Source organism: Cardiocondyla obscurior, linkage group LG07 (assembly GCF_019399895.1).
Source record: "Cardiocondyla obscurior isolate alpha-2009 linkage group LG07, Cobs3.1, whole genome shotgun sequence".
NCBI classification, from domain to species: domain Eukaryota; kingdom Metazoa; phylum Arthropoda; class Insecta; order Hymenoptera; family Formicidae; genus Cardiocondyla; species Cardiocondyla obscurior.
Genome location: NC_091870.1, coordinates 4,699,813 through 4,723,699, shown reverse-complemented (window position 1 = coordinate 4,723,699; position 23,887 = coordinate 4,699,813). Strand labels below are relative to the sequence as shown.

The 23,887-nt window shown below is 42.6% G+C and overlaps 1 protein-coding gene across 4 annotated transcripts in view; it reads left to right on the top strand.

Annotated features, from left to right (window-relative positions):
- The window catches only part of LOC139104110 (fatty acid synthase-like), a 317,124-nt gene that overhangs the window by 139,623 nt on the left and 153,614 nt on the right, over positions 1-23,887 (top strand). For all 4 annotated transcript variants that reach the window (XM_070659343.1, XM_070659342.1, XM_070659341.1 and 1 more), the window contains exon 7: positions 22,741-22,901. In XM_070659343.1, coding sequence (XP_070515444.1) covers positions 22,741-22,901 — 161 coding nt within the window. The remainder of the gene's footprint in view (positions 1-22,740; positions 22,902-23,887) is intronic.

Sequence of the window (23,887 nt, the reverse complement as noted above, 5' to 3'; positions counted from 1 at the left end):
GCGCTAACGATCTCTAGAAATCCAGCTCACGGCAGATAGCCGCTTTTCTTGACAATCTATTCTTAAGTTTATCCCTGTGTATATCTTCCTTTTCATAGTTTAAGTGTATTATTTCAATTAAGTATTCTTTCATTCTTTCGTTAATAAATTCTTTATTTTCTAATTAACCCAAGTCTCGGTTTTCTTTATACTCGTACCCTGGCTTCCGACGAGCTCTCCGAACCGGAAATTACCGCGTTACATGGCGCCCGAACAGGGACCTGACCAGACCGAGACTTGAGTTAACACGAATGAAGAGCTGGATTTACAAACTGTCCAAAAACGATCTAACCGAAGAATTAGCGCGAATCCACGTTGACAATAGCGGTCCTTGCAGTCAATTGCGACACCGACTACGAAGGTTTGTAGAAACCAACCCCGATTATAAACCCTCGATGGCCCTCAATAGAACCGATCCACCGAAACCGCAGTGTAAATCACAGTCAGCCATCCTCATGGAGGTACCAGACGACGAGCTACACGCCTCCAAACACCTAGATGCGTTCGCGGCTGGCACGCCGCAGCACCAACCACTTCCAGCATTCAGCCACGTGGAGGAACTATTACCGTTTCACGCCCCGGCACCAGAAGCTCGGATGGAGGGTGCCGCCATCAGTCGGGCCGAAACGAGTCCCCCTTGTGGGGACGAATCTGTCAGCCTGACCGATCACGCGAAAGTCATCAATCAAATTAGAAAGTGGGGCGTCCACTTCGATGGAAGAGACCCGTTTGCATTTCTCGAGCGCATCCAGGAACTACAGCGAGCATACGGCTACCCAGGGGACCTCTTGCTGCTAGGGCTACCCGAAATGCTAAAAGGAGATGCTTTGCTCTGGTTCCGAAATAACCAGGAACAGTGGAAACGTTGGGCCGATTTCCAGGAGAGTTTCCGGAACTATTATCTGCCCCACCGATATCGGGCCCAGCTCACGAGAGAAATACACGGCCGAATACAACAAGCGGGAGAACCGTTCAAACAATATGCTACCGCACTGCTAACCATGGTCCGTCGAGCGGGGAACCTTTCCACCGACGAAGTCCTGGATCGAGTCTACGAGAATATGAGGCCCGAGTACAAATTATATATCCGAATTCGAGACGTGAGCGACTTGGAGGACCTCACTAACCGGGCAGCCGAATTTGAAGATATCAAACGCCAGGAGAGGGAACATACCGAGAAACAGCAAGCCAGCCGACCACCGGCAGTGGCCGCCGCCGTCGCCTATAGCCGAGAAGAGTGCTGTTGGCGCTGCAAGCAACGAGGTCACACCAGAGCCGAATGCCGACGTCCCGCCGTTAAGTTTTGTTCCCGCTGTGGCAAGGACGGCGTCCTAACAAGGGATTGCCACCCGTTGACGGGAAACGCACAACGGGCCGGGGGCGTCGACCACGCCGACCGGCCCAGCACCAGCCAGAGTTAAGGTTTCGGCCCCGGCCACACCTGCCGATTACGCTCGGGAACAACGAGATTGAGGCATTACTCGACTCGGGATCCGAGCTGTCATGTGTCAACGCCGAGGTAGCAAAGTTAGCCGAAGACCTGGGCCACCGTCGGCGGGCGAATCGACAGCAGGTCAGACTGGCGGACGGAGAAACCACGGAGACCGCCGGGAGTCTGCAACTTCCAGTCTGCTATAAAGGGAGGACATACCAGCACGAGTTTACAATCATGCCGCACGCTCGCACGCCCATGATCATAGGGATAGATCTCTGGGAACGGATCGGTTTAACTTTGCGGATCCCACCTGGCAGCACTCGACTGAAACAAGCATGCGTTTTGAACAAGGCCGGTTTGGCCACGCAAACACCAGAAGAAGAGGACCGTCTCAAACATTTTCTCGAGGTAGAACTTGGCAAGTTCCGAGATGTGCAGGGGCCTACCGATAAAATTACTCACCGGTTACGCCTGAAAACCGATCAACCAATTAAACAGAGATACCGCCCACGCAATCCGGCCATGCAGGAGGTAATAAATCAGGAAGTCAACCGAATGGAGCAAGAGGGAATTATCGAACCTTCCCGCGGGGCATGGAGTTCGCCGATTGTGCTCGTCAAGAAGAAGGACGGCCGGTATCGATTCTGCATCGACTATCGTAAGGTCAACGAAGTAACCGAAAAGGACGCATACCCGCTGCCTCAGGTTAATGCCACGCTCGACAAGTTACGGGGAGCACGATACCTGACTACGCTGGACCTGAAGGACGGCTATTGGCAGGTGCCACTAGAACCAGAAAGCCGACCGATCACCGCGTTCACGGTCCCCGGCCGAGGCCTGATGCAGTTCAAAGTTATGCCGTTCGGACTGCACTCAGCGCCGGCCACGTTCCAGCGGCTCCTGGACGCGGTGATCGGCCCCGAATTTGAGCCGTGGGCATTGGTTTACCTCGACGACATTATCATCCTCAGCCGTACGTTCGATGAACATCTAAACCATTTAAGAACGGTTTTTGAGCGCCTGCGTGATGCGAAGCTACGCCTAAATCCAGAAAAATGTTATTTCTGCCGACCGCAGTTAAAATACCTGGGGCACATAATCGACCGTCGGGGTATACGCACCGACCCGGAAAAAACGTCGGCCGTAACCAACTGGCCACCACCGACAACCCTCCGCCAAGTACGACAGTTCCTGGGCATGGCTTCATGGTACCGCCGGTTTATCGAAAATTTCTCCAGCATCGCGGCTCCGCTATCACGCCTTACCAGGAAACACGCCCGTTGGAATTGGGGCCCCGACGAGGAGAAGGCGTTCACCGACCTGAAAACCGCACTAACAACGGCACCAGTACTGGCCTGCCCGGACTTCACCCGCCGTTTTGTACTCCAAACGGACGCTAGCACCAGCGGCCTCGGCGCAGTATTAACACAGCACTTGACGGAGGGAGAACGGGTGGTGGCATACGCCAGCCGCACACTCAACAAGGCGGAGAAAAATTACAGCGCCACGGAGCTGGAATGTTTGGCAGTTGTCTGGGGTATACGGAAGATGCGTGGATACATCGAGGGTTATGCCTTCACGGTAGTCACGGACCACCAGGCATTGAAATGGCTGCAGCACCTGGAGGAACCTTCGGGACGACTAGGACGATGGCTGTTCGAGCTGCAGCAATTCGACTTCAACGTGCGTTATCGACGAGGGGCGGCAAATCAAGTAGCCGACGCACTCTCTCGACAACCGATCGTGGCCAGCACCGAGACAGTGACCTCCGATAACTGGTACCAACGCATCCTCGCCGGAATTCGGGAAAACCCAGCCAACTTCCCCGACTACCGAGAACAAGAGGGGCGCCTGTTCCGCCACATCTTACATGAATTAGATTTCAAAGAAGTCGAACCATCGACACAGTGGAAACAATGCGTGCCCAGGCCGGAGCGGCAGCAGACGATAGCTCGACATCATGAGGACGTTGACGCAGGACATTTTGGCACCGCCAAAACCATTGCCCGTATGGCCAGATTATTCTACTGGCCAGGCATGTTTCGCGATATCACCCGCTTCGTAAGACAATGTAAGAGCTGCCTCGCCTACAAGGTATCACCTACGAAGCCAGCCGGAAAGTTACACACAGCACCAGTAGCGGCGCCATGGCAGCAAGTAACCATGGACTTGGTCGGACCCCTGCCACGCTCGCGGAAGGGCCACACGTGGCTATTAGTTATGCAGGACCGGTTCTCAAAATGGGTAGAACTCCAGGCATTACGCAAGGCAACCGCAGGGGCGGTGGTCACCGCCATAGCAGAAAGAATCCTGTACCGGCATGGGTGCCCCAACCAAATTATCTCAGACAACGGCACGCAGTTTAAGTCCCGCTTGCTAAAACGACTACTGGCATCCTGGCACATCCAGCACCGCACGACGCCTATCTACACCCCTCAATGCAACCCGGTCGAGCGAACTAATCGTACCATCAAGACGATGATCGCACAGTACACGCAGCGACATCACCGGCGCTGGGACGAACAGTTAGGTCCCATACAGTTCGCGTTTAACACCGCTCAACACGATGCGACCGGATATACGCCCGCCTTCCTAAACCATGGGCGCGAATTGGCATTCACGCATCCCGACGACCGCCGGCACGCCACACCGACAACGCCGCACCGAACTCAGCGCGCGCTGCACGAGGCCTTTCAAGTGGTCCGGATTAACTTAGCTCGAGCATTTCAACGCCAAGAAACCGCCTATAATCTACGGCGACAAGACTGGCGACCCAGAATCAACGACACCGTATGGAAAAAAGAGCACCCGCTGTCACGGAAGACCGACGGCTTTAATGCAAAACTGGCGCCAAAATATTCAGGCCCGTTTACAGTAGCCAAATTCCATTCGCCAGTGATAGTGGATCTCCGCGACGCCCGAGGGCGCTGGCAGCGGCGCATCCACATTCAAGACCTCAAGCCAGACTCCCCACCAGTAGAAACCGACCAATCCCCGGCTGAGACGGCCCCACAGCTAGGGTATATAAAGCGCTCACGGCCACGGCCATCATCAGTCAAGCGACCGAAAGCAGCAATGACGAGTCAAGAGAAGATACACGAGCTTTTTGGAAGCCTGAGCGAAGGAAGCGAGTCGCCGCCAGCCAGCCCGCCGCCAGGGGCCTGGCCTCCGCCGATCGACCCGAGCCGCCGCTATCCGGTGCCACGTGTGGGGACGAGCGTCCAGCGAGGAGACGGCAGTCAACGGGGTCACACCCGTTGGCTGGAAGAGCCACCACCCGCTCTTCCGAAGGCGCCCCGAAGAGGCCCAGGACGTCCGCGGGCTCGACCAGATCCAGCCGCCGGGGCGACCAAGACCACCGTCGCCCGCTCAAGAACCGGACCAGGACAGGCGACGGCGACAGGTCCGCAGGGATCGGCCGGGAAGGCGCAGCCCCCTAGAACGAGCGCCACATCCACCTCGGGACACCGCAGAACCGACGGCGGCCCAGGCAAGACGACGGCGCCCGAGGCCCGCCAAGGCAAGACGGAGGATCCGGGTACGAGCCGGCCACACGCGCAGCCGCCAGGACCATCGGCGGCGCATAAAGATCCAGCCAAACCACCTGTGAGGCACAGGAAAAATTCGCCACCACGCCAGGGACCAACGATTCGGGCCATGGAAATTCTCCAACCGGCCCGACGTGAGCCAAAAAATATCGCCGGAATCGAGATCAGCACTCCAGACCGAGGCCAGACGGGGCTGACAGCCATGCCAGGAGGACCGCTAGCGCACGGCAGGACGACCAGGCTGAAGGCGCCGCGCATTAGGCCAGCCACCGCAGCTGCAACAACCGAACCGGCAACAACCAGGGCTCGGGGAGAAACGGTGAGCCTCGCGGCAGCAGCCAGGATGTCGACTACCACCAATACACCCACGGTTCTGCCACTGCCGCCATTTGCATTGGAACTAAGGCAGAGCGCGACACCACCAGTGGCTCCACCACCAACGCCGCCAGTGGCCCCACCGACGACGACGTCTGCGGCTCCACCGCCGACACTTCTGGCAGTTCCATCGCCAACGCTGATAGCGGTTACATCGCCAGCACCACCCGCCTATGTCCGCGAGAGGGGCTGGACGTCGAGGCCAGGCATTCCGCTCGCTGTGCCGGTCCAACTCCCAAACGGCGAAATAACGTCTGTGCCAATGTCCGCCATCCGCCACAATCGGAAGTGGCGGGCCCGGACCGCATCCGGCAGGTGGCTACTGCGTTTCGCCCCCGATGGCAGGCTCACGATGTGCCGAAAGATCCAGGGGGAGGCCTCTGAATAAAAGAGGGGGTGATGTGGCCTGAGGCCACGAATAACTCAGACCCCGCGCCGCGACCACCACCGTTCGCCCAAATTAATCGCGCGGTCCCGTCCACAATTAGAATAAGCGCGGGCTGACTAGCCGCCCGCGGCGAGTAGCGCGGACTTTCACAACGAGCGACATGGGCCGCCCAACCGCCCACACCGCGCACCGCCACCCGACCGCCCGGGAGTGGGGCCCCCACTCCGGGCCCACGGGTATATAAGCTGCCTCGAGCGCAGACGAGGCACCTTGTTCCGCGCTGGGGAGCACCCCAGCATCCGATCCTCCAGGTCTTGGGCGCTCCCAAGACTTCCTCGACCGGGCTCACCCGGCCTCCGAAACCGACTTCGCTCTTGACGACTCGGGCGCTCCCGAGCCTTCCTCTGACCGGGCGCTCCCGGCCATCCTCAACACCGACATCTCCGAGACTCGGGCGCTCCCGAGCCTTCCTTCGACCGGGCGCTCCCGGCCGTCCTCGCCACCAGACATCTCCGAGACTCGGGCGCTCCCGAGCCTTCCTTTGACCGGGCGCTCCCGGCCATCCTCAACACCGACATCCCCGAGACTCGGGCGCTCCCGAGCCTTCCTCTGACCGGGCGCTCCCGGCCACCCTCGACACCGACCTCTCCAAGACTCGGGCGCTCCCGAGCCTTCCTTTGACCGGGCGCTCCCGGCCATCCTCAACACCGACATCTCCGAGACTCGGGCGCTCCCGAGCCTTCCTTCGACCGGGCGCTCCCGGCCGTCCTCGCCACCAGACATCTCCGAGGCTCGGGCGCTCCCGAGCCTTCCTCTGACCGGGCGCTCCCGGCCATCCTCGACGCCGACCCTCTCGAAAACTCGGGCGCTCCCGACTCTCTCTCGCATATTCGCGCCAATACGGCCCCCGACGTTCCGACGCACAATCAAACTAAGTCGCCGCGCCGCCGACTCGCGAACGCGAAACCTGTGCGTCCGACACGGCCCTCACGGCCCGATTTGTAATCCGCGGAAACTTGTGCGTCCGACACGGCCCTCACGGCCCGATTTGTAATCCGCGCCGCCGACCCGCGAACGCGAAACCTGTGCGTCCGACACGGCCCCCACGGCCTGATTTGTAACCCGCGCCGCCAACGCGAAGCCCGTGCGTCCGACACGGCCCGAGCGGCCCTTCCTGTAATCCGCGGAAACCTGAACAACCGACGCGGCCTGTTACCTAGGATAAGGCCGGAAGCGACCCGCGCTAACGATCTCTAGAAATCCAGCTCACGGCAGATAGCCGCTTTTCTTGACAATCTATTCTTAAGTTTATCCCTGTGTATATCTTCCTTTTCATAGTTTAAGTGTATTATTTCAATTAAGTATTCTTTCATTCTTTCGTTAATAAATTCTTTATTTTCTAATTAACCCAAGTCTCGGTTTTCTTTATACTCGTACCCTGGCTTCCGACGAGCTCTCCGAACCGGAAATTACCGCGTTACAAAGTAAACTTGAGAAAGTTTGAATTTCTTGATCTCTCATGCGGGCTGTAACTGGACCTCTCGCTATTACAAATTCTAAAAATCTCTTTATAACTCCAATTTCTATCAAGTGGAAACTATCCATAGGAAATTGTGAAATAAATTTTGTTTGTAGTTCAATAAGAGGAGAATTTTCTATATAATGTTCAGGGTCTCTTCGACTATCAAATGACTCATCAGTTCTTTCTATTCCAATTTTGGTAGAATAATAAACAAAGCCATTATAACCACCTTCTTGATCACATCTTTCACAACCGTCATATGAAGTAGAACCTTTTATACACTTCAAATAGGCACGAGCAGGTGCATCGGCTAAGTAATATCTAATATCGACATTAAAATGTTTGTTTTCAAATACAACACCTTCACATTTAAGTTCTTTTACTTCATCGATAAAGTTCTGTAAATAATCTTTAATTGGTTTAGGTTTCCCTAATCCGTAAAATATTCCTATAACAAATGGCGTAGAATCTACAAAATCTTTGCATCTTGCCAAAATAGGCCAACACTCTTCAGAAACATTTCTAAAAACTTTTATGCCATCAACAAAAATATCTAACATAATTGTATTACAATTTTTAATACCATGCTTTAGTTTGAACATGATACCATATTTTAAACCTATATGAGAATATTCTCCATTCGAAAGCATGTACAGTTTCGTTTTTCGTGGAGTTTTTTTAAGTGTTCTCGAATCTCTAGGCAATTCTGGATGAAACGGTCTCAAGATATTAAGCAATGCATTAATAACCACATTGGTAATACAATATCTATTACTCCATTCTTGCAAAAATTTCGTTAATGAATCATCATTGTCATTATCCTGTTCATGATGTTCTTTATTTTCATATAAAATTTCATCACTATTATGATGCATGTCATTGAAAACAAATCTTTTGAGGACATCTTCAACTATATTTTGTTCAGTATCAGCATGCTGAATATTAGAAGCATGTGGCAAATGAGGCTGCAAATCGTCAAAGTTATAATGGATGTCATCAAGGGATAAAAGAGCAGATAAATCAGAAGATATTTCTTCAGACTGAACATGAGGATTATTACAAATATGTATTTCATTATTCGTATAAGATTTCTCTTGCAAAGCATTGAGGATTATTTGAAGTTCATCTCGAGCAGCAGATGCTGCCTGATATTTTATATAACTTTTTTTTTAGAATTTTCTTTGGAGGCATAATTATTTAAAGGGAGAATTCTGTAAATTTATTAAAAAAATTAATAATTTTTAGAAAATGTACTTACAGGAGAATCCATGGTATGTAAAATATCGAGTAGATACTTGATGGTTAATACGGCACCGATTCACTGCTATTGTTACTGCTATCACAAATTTCAAAACAAAATCGTCAACAGTTTTTAATCGCAGAGAATCTTTTCTATCAACCGCTATTGACTGGTTATTCTCTGATTCTCTCGACTTACATATAACTGACTCTGAACGCTCTGAACGTTATATCTCTTGACGACGTCTTCTTGTTAAGAAATTTACAAAACACAATCGCGCGCCGTGTATTACTGCGCGCTCTTTTAGGCCAATCGCCCGGCGTCGCGTATCGTCACACCTTAAAGGCTCGTTAACAATAAGCTTATTTTTGATGTAGTATAGATTGTAAGCAAAATAAATTTTTTTTATTTTAGGCGTAAGAATTAAAATAATTTATTTTGCTTGCAGCCTATGCTACACTAAAAATAAACACTTGCAACCGTGTCTTATAGCCTTATTAAATTCTTACAGCCATTGTAGACGAGCCTTAATTTAGTTTTTATTACGCACGTAAGCTCTCTCTCTCTCTCTCTCCCTCTCTCCCTCTCTCCCTCTCTCTCTCTCTCTCTCGCGCGCGCGCGCTTTCCACTCATACATTACATGTATTTCACACATTTTACACACTTACAGTCAAAGCAGCGTCTACAATGAGAATCGTAAAATCGAAAAACAGCCGTAAAGTTGTAAGTCTTAAGAAAGTAACCAATTATATCATATTATTCTCATAGAATATTGATACAATTAATTACTTTCTTAAGACTTACGACTTTTAGACTTCCATTAATTGTAGACGAGGCATATTACAGAAATTTTTTACTTAACATCGCTTTTAAAGCGCTTAATTTGCAAGCGCAACACAATAAACATTGTGTTTCAGTGTGAATTACATGTTTTCAAGCAAAAATTATATAGAAATCATTTTTGACCCATTGTGAATCAAAATCCATCAAAATATCTAACTGCCAAAAAAATGCGTATTTTGCAGCAGTTTTGGGGAATGCATTCTCAATAGCGCTTTCAAAGCGCTTTTCAGGTGCTGTTGTGCTACGTGGGAAGTTAGTAATTAATTATGTCACCGCCACGGGGCAGTACCTCGTAGCTGATCACCGGCGACGGATCAATATCGATCTGTCGTTCGATAATCGCCTTCGATTCTCGAAGGCGTTGCCGGCTCGAGGCTTATCAGTGTTCGTCTAGCCGTGCCAAGCATCACCTCGTGTGCAACAACGTGCAGTGTGCTTCTTTTTTAGAATTCTTACTCATCGTGCTACTCATCGTTCAACTCATCGTTCAACTCATCGCCTTGTCTCCAGTACAACTTATCCAGATCATTTTCGCCGTGTGCAACACGCCAAGAATCTTCTGGAAGACATCACCCTGCAGCACGAGGCGTGTTGAACCTTGTGCTCAGTAGCTCATCAGATCTCGTAGCGTGTGAACTCACGATTAATATAATTGTAACTCATTGTTTAAACTCAGTGTGAGCTCTCAAGAACATTTAAACAGACAGATATCAATTTAAAGACTATGTCTAATCGTCTGAAAATTTTAGATTAAATCGACTAGAAACTCATCGTCGTTCACGATACGTCCGTGTTTTTCGTTCCATGCTCTGTTATTTTAGTCGGTCGCCGCATACCGCTTATTGTTTACCTCGACAGGTTCAATACGTTAAAGTCGGATTAATCCGGTTTTCACTAGTTATCTCGCCACCTGTTTTGTTTTTCATACTCGATGTTTCCGACGATCAAGGGTCGGTTCTGCCGAAACGCGGGCAGTTTCGCTCGAAATTCGACACTAGTCAGAACGTAGTGCTCACGTTATCACCGTTCGGTTCCAACGTCGTATACACTCACTCGGCCGCGATCATTGGACCGTTCCGTCAATCATTGGATCCTCCGCGATCATTCTTTTCATTTTTTTTCTCTCTTCTTGGGTTTTTGCTACACGATCAGTTGCGGTTCAAGGTTTCGCGATCGCGTGACTTTTCGGCTCGCGTGCAAGATATCCGACGCTCGCGACAAGATCTCCGACGATCGGGCGGGAAACTTACCGCTCTCGAAGATTTCCGACGGGAAGGCCGGGCTCAGGAAGATTTCCGTTCGTTGCCAACGCCGACCTTGCTCTCGTGATTCCATACACTTGAATTGTATAATTTCTGTATCATTTTTTTTGTAAATATATATTTTTTTTTTTTTTTTCTTTTGTTAATTGAGACAATTATTAAGTTTTCTTTTTTTGTATTTGTCGACGTCAAATTAAAGCACCGCGTCGAGCTCAGTGCTGAGCTGTTCTCACAACAAAAAGATTGCGCTTTCTCGCCTAAACGCGCACAGACTAATTCAAGCGTGAAACTCATTGTTAAATTCTGTGCGGATCTCATCTATCGGCCACGTGCTCAACGCGTGTCTCCGCGTAACTCGCATATTCTAAGGACTTACACCTTTTCGCGGCAATTAAACAGGCCACAACCGCGTACCATCCCCGCGGCTTTATTTGTAAATTCTCATCATTGTAATTACTCATTTTTATACACACACCAACCTTCAAAATCAATCAGGGTCATTTCTACCCTTTAAACTTTTAGGCCGATATAATAAAGTACGTGTCTAATAGTTTTCCATGAACTACTTATATGCCAAGTTTTAGGAAAATAGCCGTATGACACTTTCCTAGTGTTACTTGTCAGACAAAGAACTATTCGAATTACTTAAATCATCTAAAACATCCTCATCTTTAAATAAATTAACGTTTGAACCCAACCAAATCCCCCTTTACTGCAATATTACAAGCAAATTTATTAGACAATATGTACCCTCTTCATTGCATGACAAATTACTCCAAATGTACCACTCACGGTTGCAATCAAGTTTAAAAGCTACCGATCGTTTGATCTGTCAGCGATATATATGGCCAAATCTTCATAACGACGTCGTAAAATTTTGTAAAAGCTGTCTTAATTGTCAACAATCCAAAGTATTTCTACATATTAAATGCGACATTGACAAATTCCTTGCCCCCAACGGGCGGTTCACTCTATTGTAACCCGAAACATCATGCAGGTGATTAACACACCGCGTGCGCTAAATTTTTATAAAAGACTCAGCAGATTGCCAAACCATGAAATCTGTTGAGCCTACGATGCAGTCTCATCAGTAGTTACAACACCGCGCAATATCAGCAGAAGGCAGTAAGGCATACGGCCACTTCCTTCTGCAATTACGCTGACGAGACAGAAAAGAATAATATAAAATGCTCGAGCTCCGAAGCTCGAGCAAGTCAGTACAGTACGAGCTAGCGACTTGTAACTCTTATCAACGATAATAACTCTAAACGCGACACAAGGAAGAGAATAAAGAAAAAACACCTATATAATAAAAAAAGCTTATTTATTTTACTAAAAAATTACCGCTAAGCCGACGGTCTCGGAGGATGGACCCCGCGCACCCCTTCCATGCAACAACTCATGTACACATCGACATAGTAGGCCCTGTTTGCGTTATTGAAGGAAAAAATTTGCTCTTAATGAATTAACCAATATACAGAGTGTTTCGTAAGTCGAGGTTAATCGCTCGGGAGATGAATGAGAAACCAAAAACAAGAAAAAAAGTTAATATAACATAGGTACAAAAATGCGTTGTTTCCAAGTTATCGCCAGTTTTAAGTCGCGCGCGCGCGCGTGTGTGTATGGATCTAAAAATTATATAAGGTGTTCGAAATATACAATATAACAGCAACACCTGCACAATAATCAACCACAACTCATTTACCTTATGTACAGACAAGAAGCCGTGGAATCCAAGGTCGCCGAGAAATAATATAGCCAACAGTGGTTGCACAAAGAAAGCTTGCGGCATAAGCAAGAAATCATAATAAATCTTGTACAATACCTTGTAAACTCGAACAAGCGCTTAGATATTGATTGTTCGACTAGGAACGTTAGCACATTGTATTTATCAACCACAACAAAAGAAATTTAAGTAAAGTTCTATCGCTTCACAACCAGAGTTTGTTCACGGAGAAAGAAAGTTTGTTAAAATTAAAATTTAAAACAAAAATTTGTCTGTAATGGATCGTTTAACCGTTACCGAATTAGTTGACATGCATTTAATGTATGGTTTCGCTGAAAGTAATGCTACAGAAGTAAGAAGGTTTTATATCGAAAAATTTCCTCGGCAATACGCACTGAACCGACAATCTTTTCAAAATATTAATAGAATGTTGCGAGAAACTGGGCAGTTAACACAGCGTCGAAAAGAGGGTAGACCTCGAATCAACGCTAACACGGAAGAAAGAATTTTGAACGCATTTTGGGTTGACTCTTCTACTAGTATCAAAAGCATCTCAGGAGTATTAGGTCTGCCAACAACTAAAATATCGAGATCTCTTAACAGAAATTCCTTATATCCCTATCATGTACAACGTGTTCAAGGATTGACTGAAAACGATTATGGTCTACGTATCAATTTCTGTCAATGGTTTGTGAATAAATTAGAACAAATGCCTAATTTCAGTGAAATAATTTTTTTTACAGATAAAGCAGCATTCGATAGAGACGGTATTACAAATTCTCATAATACATATGAATAAATGGAAGCAAATCCCCATACAATTGTTGAAAAAAAACATTAACGACAGTTCAGTTGTTTGGTTTGGGGAGGAATAATTAACAATTCACTTGTTGGACCACATTTTTTTGAAAACAAATTAAATGGAGAAACTTATGTCGAATTTCTTAAAAGCAGATTAGGTATACTTCTTGAAGACATCCCTTTGAACATACGACATAATAGGTGGTTTATGCACGATGGTGCATTTGCACATTTCAGTTTAATTGCTAGACAAGAATTGGAACGCAAATTCGGTCAACGATGGATAGAGCGTGGAGGACCTGTACACTGACCTCCTAGATCACCCGATCTTAATCCGAGTGATTTCTATCTTTGGGGTTATCTAAAATCCTTTGTTTATAAACGGCCAGTTAATAACGTCCATGAACTTAAACAAAGAATAACTAATAGATTTGGAAACATTAGAGAAAATCCCGAAGTGCTACAAAGAGTTCGGGACTCCTTAGAAAGAAAGCTTAGACCATGCATTAATGCAGAAAAAGGTCATTTCGAACACCTTATATAATTTTTAGATCCATACACACGCACGCGCGCGCACGACTTAAAGCTGGCGATAACTTGGAAACAACGTTTTTTTGTACCTATGTTTATATTAACTTTTTTCTTTTTTTTTGGTTTTTTATTCATCTCCCGAGCGATTAATCTCGACTTACGGAACACCCTGTATATACCAAACAGCTGAAAAACTTAAAGAAAAAAAAAACGAAAGATTAATAAAGAAATAACACAAATTAAAAAAAAGTGTAATTAGAGGATCTTAATAGGCGTAAAAAACCCTCCTCTAACATGGAAAGAGAGAAAAAGCCAAAGTGAGAAAATTATTACAATTCTTACAAGAGTTTAGAATACATGCATGCACAAAAGAACAAAGATACAAAGGAAAGAGAGAGATTATTACTCACGGGTCTGGAGATTATTTAAAAGATTGATATCCATCTTAAAATTATAACAGAATTATATTTAAAACTGTGAGAGTTCCCAAATCCAGAATTCGTGTTTGTTCGTTTTAAAATTTCCCGAGTGCGCAACACTCGAGGAATATCCTGAGTCAGGAGGAGTAACCTGCTTCCTTAAATGGGAGCAGCCCAAAGTCCTTAGACAGGATCAGCCCGTTTGATCAAATTCGGGAACTGCCCAAAAATCACAAAAACAAACTGTGTCATAAGGAACAGCTCGTTACACTACAGAAAAGCGGTTATTTCAAAGTTCCGGAAGCAGCCCGATATTGAATTCTATTACTCTGATTAAAGGAACTTGCACTCACAATTGTAACATTTAAAACATTTACGTTTTAAAAAAAACTTCTAATGTCTTTTAACACATTATCATTCGTCAACATCTGTCAGATAACTGAATATGTCATTAAAAGGAAAATCAATTAAACAGCCGTTTCTAAGGAAAAAGAAACAAAACGAGAAGTCGACGAAAAAAGCGCGAACAGGCCCATTACCATTGAGCGAAGGATATCACTACATGATAACCATTATCGATCGTTTCTCGCACTGGTTTGAAACTATTTTTCTGAAGGAAACTTCAGCACTTACAATTGCTCGTGCCTTCTTTGATAATTAGATCTCTAGATTTGGTGCTCTATCAGTTATTACTACTGATCAAGGCGCACAGTTTGAATCTCAACTTTTTAAAAACTTACTTTCACTCGTTGGTACTCAACGTATTAGATCTGTGGCGGATCCCTTCGACTTCACACGTCGGATGACACCACCGCAACTTTGCTGGCCGGCCGGAAGAAAAAACAATTATTAATCCCGCGGCCTTTCTTCTAGCATTATTTATTCTGTGGTCACCACTTAGCAACGACTAATATCTCGGGACTTTCCCGGTAGATTACGGCTAATCTCCCGGGACTTTTCCGATCTACATTCTAAAAGACAACGGCTTTGTAGGTTCGTTGCATCAGTCGAGTTCTCAGAGTCCTTCTGGCTTTTATAGCGAGCGCATCGACGAACTGTTGTCTTCCACGACACTTGTCAGTTTTCTTTGTTACCGCGTACCAGTCCGTGCGTCGAGTGTCTCCGTGCTAAGTACTGCGTACCCAAACCTGGCCAGGCCACTTGCGAGCCCATAGCATTTGCTGCTGAACAGCATCTTTCCGCCCCTGCGAAATTCAGATAAGTTTGCGACGCGGCTTATAACGGCCCGTTCTTGTTTCCTCGCATAAGAGGACCGTTTATTTTTTTCTTATATTTTGTTTTCTTATCATTTTAATTGTTTGTTATTTCGTTTATATATTTGTTAAATATATTAAGTTACATTTTTATTTACAAGTGTTTGCCTTTCTGTTTGCTTAATTCTGACCCTTCTTCTGCGCGACTTGTAGCGCCGGCTGGACACCGTCAACGTCCACAGATCTACTGCAAATCATCCCGCCTCTAATGGTATTGTAGAATGTTGACACCGTAGTTTAAAATTAGCGTTAATGTATTATGCTAACCGTCAGTGGACACGAACTTTCTTTACCGTTTTACTTGGATTACGTACCTACTAAATATCTGATACAAACGCGTCGCCAGCCGATTTTGTATATGGTACGTTCCTTTGTATTCCCGGCGAATTTCTGTCATCAATGAATTTTAAACCAGACCACCACATTTTTATCGAGAAATTCCGAGAGTATATGCGTGCTGTCAAGCCTGTTCCAGTAGCTCATAACTATAAATCTCGAGCATTCTATTTCAAAAACTTAAATAATTGTAGTCATGTATTTATACTTGTTAAAACTAAGAAATCTTTAGAACGACCGTATATCGGACCTTATAAAATTCTTAGCCGTAATACAAAACGCGTTTATACTCTTGAAATTAATGGCACTTCTCGAAGCGTCTTTGTAGAACTTTTAAAACCTGCATATCTTATATCTGATAATTCAAATTGTCAAGTCTCACAGAGTGTTTAAGATAATATTCAAACTGCATATGGGAGAGTCAGCAGTCTTTTATAGAATTTTCAACATAAATATTTATTTTATAAACAATTTCTGTACAATTATGTTTTAGTTAATTTGGCGGCGCCCCTATTTGGGCGCCTCTACAAAATGCCGGAAGACTTATTTGCTTTGCCGGCGTTCTCTATAGGATATGTGTGGAGATGTTAGAGTAACTAGAATAGGTCTTCACTTGTTGTTTCCTGAGTAGTTTAGTGGATATTTTTCTTCTTTGAAAGTCTAAGTCGATGCTTCCTTAGTTGCTGGTTCAGCTTGGCTCCCAGCTTTGTTAGTTTGTAAAGCTGTCTGTACCGCGGCCTCTTTTCTCTTTAGTGGTTGTTTTTTTTCTTTCAGGAATTCATCCTTAGTTTTAACGTGCCAGCGAAAACTTATCTTCCTTCTTTTCTTGAAGTCTTCAGTCTTAAGAGAGAGCTTCGAGAGTCTTGTTCTCTTCGTTGGTGATATTTTCAGAAAGATTAATTTCCAAAACAGGAAGCTTTCTTCTTCGTTGAACTTCTTCTGTAATTGGATCTTAACTTTTCCAAAAATTTTTTCTATCTTGACTATCCTTGGCTTGAGATTCTTCTTAGAGTTTTTAGGTGAAGAAGGTACTAAAGCTGGCGTGAAAACTCTCTTCTTTCCTTGGCAAATCTTTCTTCTTGGTGGAGCGTTTATCAATTTGAGCATTAGGGTTACAACACTTTTTAGCTTAGGGTGATTCCGTCTCCGGAGCACACCGCGGCTTCCCAAAAGGCTTTTAAAAACTTAGCTTGAGCTTACAAGGGGATTATCAAGCCGCGGCCCCCGAGATTTTGTTAAAAAAATTTATGTTGTTTGGCATCCCTCCCCGATATACGCGGTACAATAAGTCTTGCCAATGCCCATTAGTTAACGAGAAAAAAATTATTAAAATATTGCGCGTGTGTAATCTACCGAGACGATAAACCTAACTTCCAACTGTTAGCGTGGTCGTGCGTTGAAGGCGCGCGGCTAGAACGCTGGAGGTCTCGAGTTCGAGATTAGCTTTTTTGGGATTTTTTTTTTTATTTTATTTTTTAATATATGTAATTAAAACGTCGCAACAAATATTTTATTTAAATAAATTAATTTCTAGTATTTAATAAAAAAATAATTATTATATACATATGTGTTTAATCATACTTTTAATTCATAAAAAATAAAATACTTTATATTACAATATATTATATTTTATTAAAATAATATACAGGGTGTCCCAAAGTCATGTAGACAAACTTTAGAACTAGGTAGATCTCGTCATTTTAAGACAAAAAGTCCTTTATCATTTTTTATTCCGAGTAATATTAAGCGAAATAATAATTATTAAAAATTATGTCTTTTGGGCGAAACTTACTGCCCCCCACATCGCGCGGAGACGCTCTATCCGTCGGTAGTCCCCGTTCCTTGCGTTCTCTATCATCGATAAGAAAAGTGAAGGCGCGCGGGGCGAGACAGACGGTTACGATCGGTCCGCCTAGATAAACTGGTTTAAACCAGGAATCAAAGAAAGGCGACGACGCGTGACAATACAAAGAAAATTATCGATGATTGAGAACGCAAGGAACGGGGACTACCGACGGATAGAGCGTCTCCGCGCGATGTGGGGGGCAGTAAGTTTCGCCCAAAAGACATAATTTTTAATAATTATTATTTCGCTTAATATTACTCGGAATAAAAAATGATAAAGGACTTTTTGTCTTAAAATGACGAGATCTACCTAGTTCTAAAGTTTGTCTACATGACTTTGGGACACCCTGTATATTATTTTAATAAAATATAATATATTGTAATATAAAGTATTTTATTTTTTATGAATTAAAAGTATGATTAAACATATATGTATATAATAATTATTTTTTATTAAATACTAGAAATTAATTTATTTAAATAAAATATTTGTTGCGACGTTTTAATTACATATATTAAAAATATAAAAAAATCCCAAAAGCTGGTCTCGAACTCGAGACCTCCAGCGTTCTAGCCGCGCGCCTTCAACGCACGACCACGCTAACAGTTGAAAGTTAGGTTCATCGTCTCGGTAGATTACACACGCGCAATATTTTAATAATTTTTTTCTCGTTAACTAATGGGCATTGGCAAGACTTGCGTATATCGGGAGGGATATATTTTTTTTAACAAAATCTCGGAGGGCGCGGCTTGATAATCCCCTTGTTAGACCGTAGGCAAATTGATTGATTGACCGATCTAGTATATGACTTTTTGGTTGTCAATTCTTACTATCAAAAATTAAATTTGCCTTTCGGCCACCTGGCGGTGTCGCGACTAATTTTTTATTGACAAATCACCATGTTGTAGCAGACGACGCATTATGCAGCGTTCACATAATGCGACGACCACTACACTGCAAATAAGTTACAACTACCGCCTAATCTTAAGCGTAATGTTATTTTTGCCGATAATCTAATTAGCAGTCTGACTTGTTCTAAGAATATTGTAAATCATGCGAAACCTATTCTCAAATGTTATAAAAAAAAACAGCATTACGTAAACTAAGGCTGCCGTTACATGAAGCGTAACTTGCGTGATGGCGTATTCTGCGTACTTATCGTCAACCAATCACGTCTTGCTAGTTACTTTTTGCGCTTTACGTCCAAAATTCGTACGCCAAAGTTTTCACGAACTGCGTAACAGCGTGTCTGTGCATGTATTAGTGAAATACGTAAAATTTGTTTCTAATGGAATATTGTTTCCAATTATCTCATCGAAGAGAGCGAACATGACGAAGTGCCAGCCATTAAAATTTGTCGATAGAAAATTCTTTAAGCGGTAGCATTTAGATTCAAGGTGAGTAATCTCTCAATATATATATCTTATCAACGTTACTAACAAAATACTAATTTCGTACATTTTTACAGGTATATGCATTGTTCCAGTTTACTGTAAGGAATCATTTTCTTTTATGTATTGCATGGTTGACAGACAATAAATATTAAAAAGAAAAAATAAATTTTTAATTTGACCGATTGATGACTTTTTTCGTGTTGCCTGTTATCGAGACTATTCATACACTGTTCACACATTTCTTTCACATATATAACTGTGCAGAATTCTTCATTTACATGAAGCGTATTTTGTGCACGCGTAACTTTATGGGACTCAGTCACAAATTTCTTTAACATTTCTCTAACAGAAACTCTAAGCAGCTATTGGCTGTAATAATTCTGCCGCATACGCTTTATAGACAAAGTACGCTCCATGTAAAAGTAGGGTATTAAAACAGCACAACGTATTTTAAAAGTTACCAGATACGCAGGCTACGTTTAACGCACGTTACGCTCCATGTACCGGCAGCCTAAGTAAATTATAAGTAATATATATTTTTTATATAAAGGGGGAGGAGTATGTAAGTACCATAGAGTATACATTTCCCCTATCAAGCGCCATGTTTAATCTCGCGTTGAGACAACCAATAGTAGCGCTTACATTTTTCTTTAGTCGCCTGAGATACTGCTTGAAGACACGTTATTCGGCTCTCGTACCGAACACGTTGTATAGACCTCCAGTTAAATTAATACACATATATTGTGATTGACATCAATTGTATCGTTATTATCCTTCAACGGATATACGTAGTGTACTGGCATTTACATTGGCCATTACCTACATATCATTTGCCAGTAGTACTCTCTATTGTCGAAATAATAACATTTTCTTGTCAAGAGACCGAAAGGTACAGCGTTTTTGCGCGCGTCGTTTATCTGCGCTAGATACTGTTTGAAGTGTGACATTTATATACACTATAAAAACATTTAAATTTCAAATTTGGGCTTAAAATTTAGGAGCATACTTTTCAAAGGTTTAACTAATTTTTTACGTAAAGAAATGTAAAAAAAATTTGATTTACATGAGTGAGAACTTATTTAATTTCCCAATAATATGCATATTTATTATGCATATTTTGTTATGCATAATGTGAAAACTATAATGTGAAAACGCATTATTTTTTAGGATGTAATACATATAATATTAAATAAACAAATGTATTACATTAAATAAAGATGTAGTTACTAAATATGATTGTTGATTTATTATATATATTTTTATTATAATACATTTCTTTTTTACATTTCTTTATTATTAGGAAAGACCGAAGCTTACTGTCACCTAGGGCAAGTTGCCATTGTGTTCTGTTTATACAGGATGTCTCAGACATAACGAAGGATACTGGGAGGACAGATAGAACTAATCGAGACAAGTAGAAAAATTCTGTACCGTTTTTGCAAACTTCTCAACCGACTCAACTGACTAAGAGTGGCGCCATCGTCTGTCGCGCTCACTCACGCGCAGCTTCCTTGTCGCTCTTATACCTATACATTTTATATATTTTAATTTTTTTCTCAATAACGGTTGAGAACTATGCAAAATGGTACCGGACTTTTCTACTTGTCCTGATTAGTTCTATCTAACTTCTCAGTATCCTTCGTTATGTCTAGGACACTCTGTATATTTACAGGGTGTCCCGCGAAATGCGGAAAATCTCTCGGGTATAGATAGATATTAGGAATATATTTAGAAAATTTTAACACCATTTTGTCAAATTCGCGATTGTAACATTTATACGAATTTTTATAACCGAGCGAATAAAAGCGCGCTCTTAGAAGCGGTCCACGCCTAATAACACTGACTTATGCATAACTTATCGCCGTCTCTTATCTTCGCTCGGTCCGCCGAAGGGGGGATCGGCCAATCGCTAAGCGGCGAAAAAACTGAGGCAGAGTCAGTGTTATTAGGCGTGGACCGCTTCTAAGAGCGCACTTTTATTCGCTCGGTTATAAAAATTCGTATAAATGTTACAATCGCGAATTCGACAAAATGGTGTTAAAATTTTCTAAATATATTCCTAATATCTACCTATACCCGAGAGATTTTCCGCATTTCGCGGGACACCCTGTATATCTAAAAAACTCATATGAACAATATTTTAAATTAATTCTTTTATAACATTAGTACTTTTTTCAAAGTTTTATTTAAATTAATGAAGTAATATATTAAAAAAAATTTAAAAAATGAAATTTATTAGCATTCAAGTTAATTTTTGAACGTTTCAAAATTTTATCAAGAGGCACGGTAGTGCCTCGCGCCAAGTGTAGCGCAGCGCACTACCGTGCCTCTTATACGCAAAACGCGGTATTGAAAAAATTTGTAATGTTCGGATCTCAATAACGGCTAAACCGCTCGCTTTCTACATAGGTTTATCGTGTAGATTAGGATCGAATTATGTTAAAAAACTGCTTTTATTTTTTTACTACAATATTTACAAACAAAGATATCGCGATTTAAAGTTTACTTGCAAGAGTAAAATAATAATATCATTAATTAAGAAACGTCGTCATCATTATCTCCCGAAATTTGTCCTTTTTGTTTTCGCGCCGCTAGATGGTGCAGATAGATTTATCGACTTTATTATTATCGACTCTGGTAATAGTTATAATGACATATATATTAAAATAAAATATTATGTCATTTCAAAAAAGCGAGGTGCGTGGCGTTTTATTATCATTTTTGCACTGCTAAATGATGCTTGATTTATCGACTGTGTAGATATCGATTTTTGCAAAAAAATTTGTTTAAACAATCAAAATTACTTGTTTTCGGTTAAATATTACAACTACAAAATGAATTAAATTTCTCCAAAATTACCTTTTCTTAAAAAAAGGTATAAAAAAACGCCAAGTATAAGCGCGCGAAATTAAAATAACTACAAAATGAATAAAATCACCCCCAAAACTAGACTTTCCCAAAAAAAAAACATAAAATGTTTACTGTAATATTGAATACTCTCTATTAAAGTTATGAGATCAAATAATTGCGTCAAGAACCTAAAGAATCTAGAAAATTTTAAACAGTACAAACCATGAAAAACCGTACAAAAATAGATCTTGAAAAAATATTGAACACGTATTTTTTGTTTTTTAATCTGATATATAATTTTCAAGATATTTAACTGGCTTACTTAAACAGACCATTCTGTATATTCATTTAATATTAGTATACAGAATGTCCCATTGGTGTACTAATGCCACTCGTAAAATAGTAGAACTTAGTGAAATAAACCAAAAATTTTTATACTGTTTCTGCATTATTTGTATTAATAATCCAGATATTATTTTATAAGATTTTTTGTAACAAAACAAATAAGAGCGTATCAATAAAAGCGATTAATATGTTCGCAGTATAGCATAACGAACTCAACGAAAAATTAGGCGATTGATCGATTACAAGGCATCGCGAGTCAGATGTGTCGCATCACTATTGTAACAATGACAAAATGAAGTACCGCTACTTTTCTTGCAACTAATTAGTAACCTATTTTTATTATTGTTTGAGTGTAACATACAATGCAATTCAAATATAATAATTGCTTCTATCGGTAAAATTATATCTAAATTATGATTGTAATAATACAAAGCAGTATAGGACTTTTTGGTTTATTTTATTAATGTTTATCTTCTTGTTTACTTAGAAAAACCGTGAGACACGCTGTTAATATAAATGTTAATGCTTATGTAAAATTTGTGATAATTGTAATTTAATATTAATAGGTCGCTCACTAATAAAGTTTCCAGTGTTTTCTATGGCAATAAAAAAATGTGATAATGCTTTGAAATCGTATGGCATATTACTCACAGATATTTTAACAAATACTGAAGAAAATATTTTTAATAATATCATTAATTTATTATTGAGTTTTATTGGAACACAGGTAAAGTAATGTTTTTGTTTAAACTTTTTAATATATTTTTAAATATTAAAAACATGATTAAAATTTTTTATTTAATTTGTATTAAAAACAAATAAATAAACGTTAACAAAAAAATTGTTTTAAAATTTTTTGTATAAAGTTTTGTTAATGCAGTTAAATGAAAGTGTTTTTGGTTCTTCTTTCGAAAGTGTCCAATCTCTGATTTTATTGAAATTGTATAAATCAGTTGTAAGGATTCACGAATCGTCATGAAAACCAGAAAAGAACGTTCGGCTGCCGCGTACCGTCCACCAATCTAGCAAAGTGATAAGACGTGAAACGTTCTGCACCATTTTTTAAGACACTGTTAGAAGATTGTATAACAGTTAATTATGCTACCACCGCGGGGCAGTACTTTGTGGCCGATCGCCCAAATCGATATCGATCCGTCGTTCGATTATCGCCTCCGATTTTCGAAGACGTTGTCGGCTCAAAGCTCTCTCATTGTGGTTTCAGCTGTGAAATTGATCACCTCGTGTGCATCGAAGTGCAGTGTGCTTTTCGTAGAAATCTTTACTCATCGCATCACTCAGCGCTTTGTCTCATTGTGCAACTCATCCAGATCATCCTCACCGTGTGTAACACGCCAAAAATAATCTGAAAGAAATCAGTCGCTTATTCGACTTCGCAGCGTTTTGACCTCATAATTAATACAATTGTGTGTGCAGTTCAGACTCATTGCGGACTCTAGAGAACAATTAAAAGGACAGATCGCAACCTATCGTGAAAACTCGCTCGAAAACTCATCTTAGAACTCAGTGAAGATCTCATCTAGCGGCCACGTGCGTATCACGTTGTCTCTGAGTGATTTGATAATTGTACCGAAGGATTAACACCCGCCTCTTCGTCATTTTTCTGTAACCGGCCACGACCGTGTTGTCACCTCAGCTGTAGCATAACTCATTCAGTAAACTCATTTTTAATACAGACACGATATATAACGGATC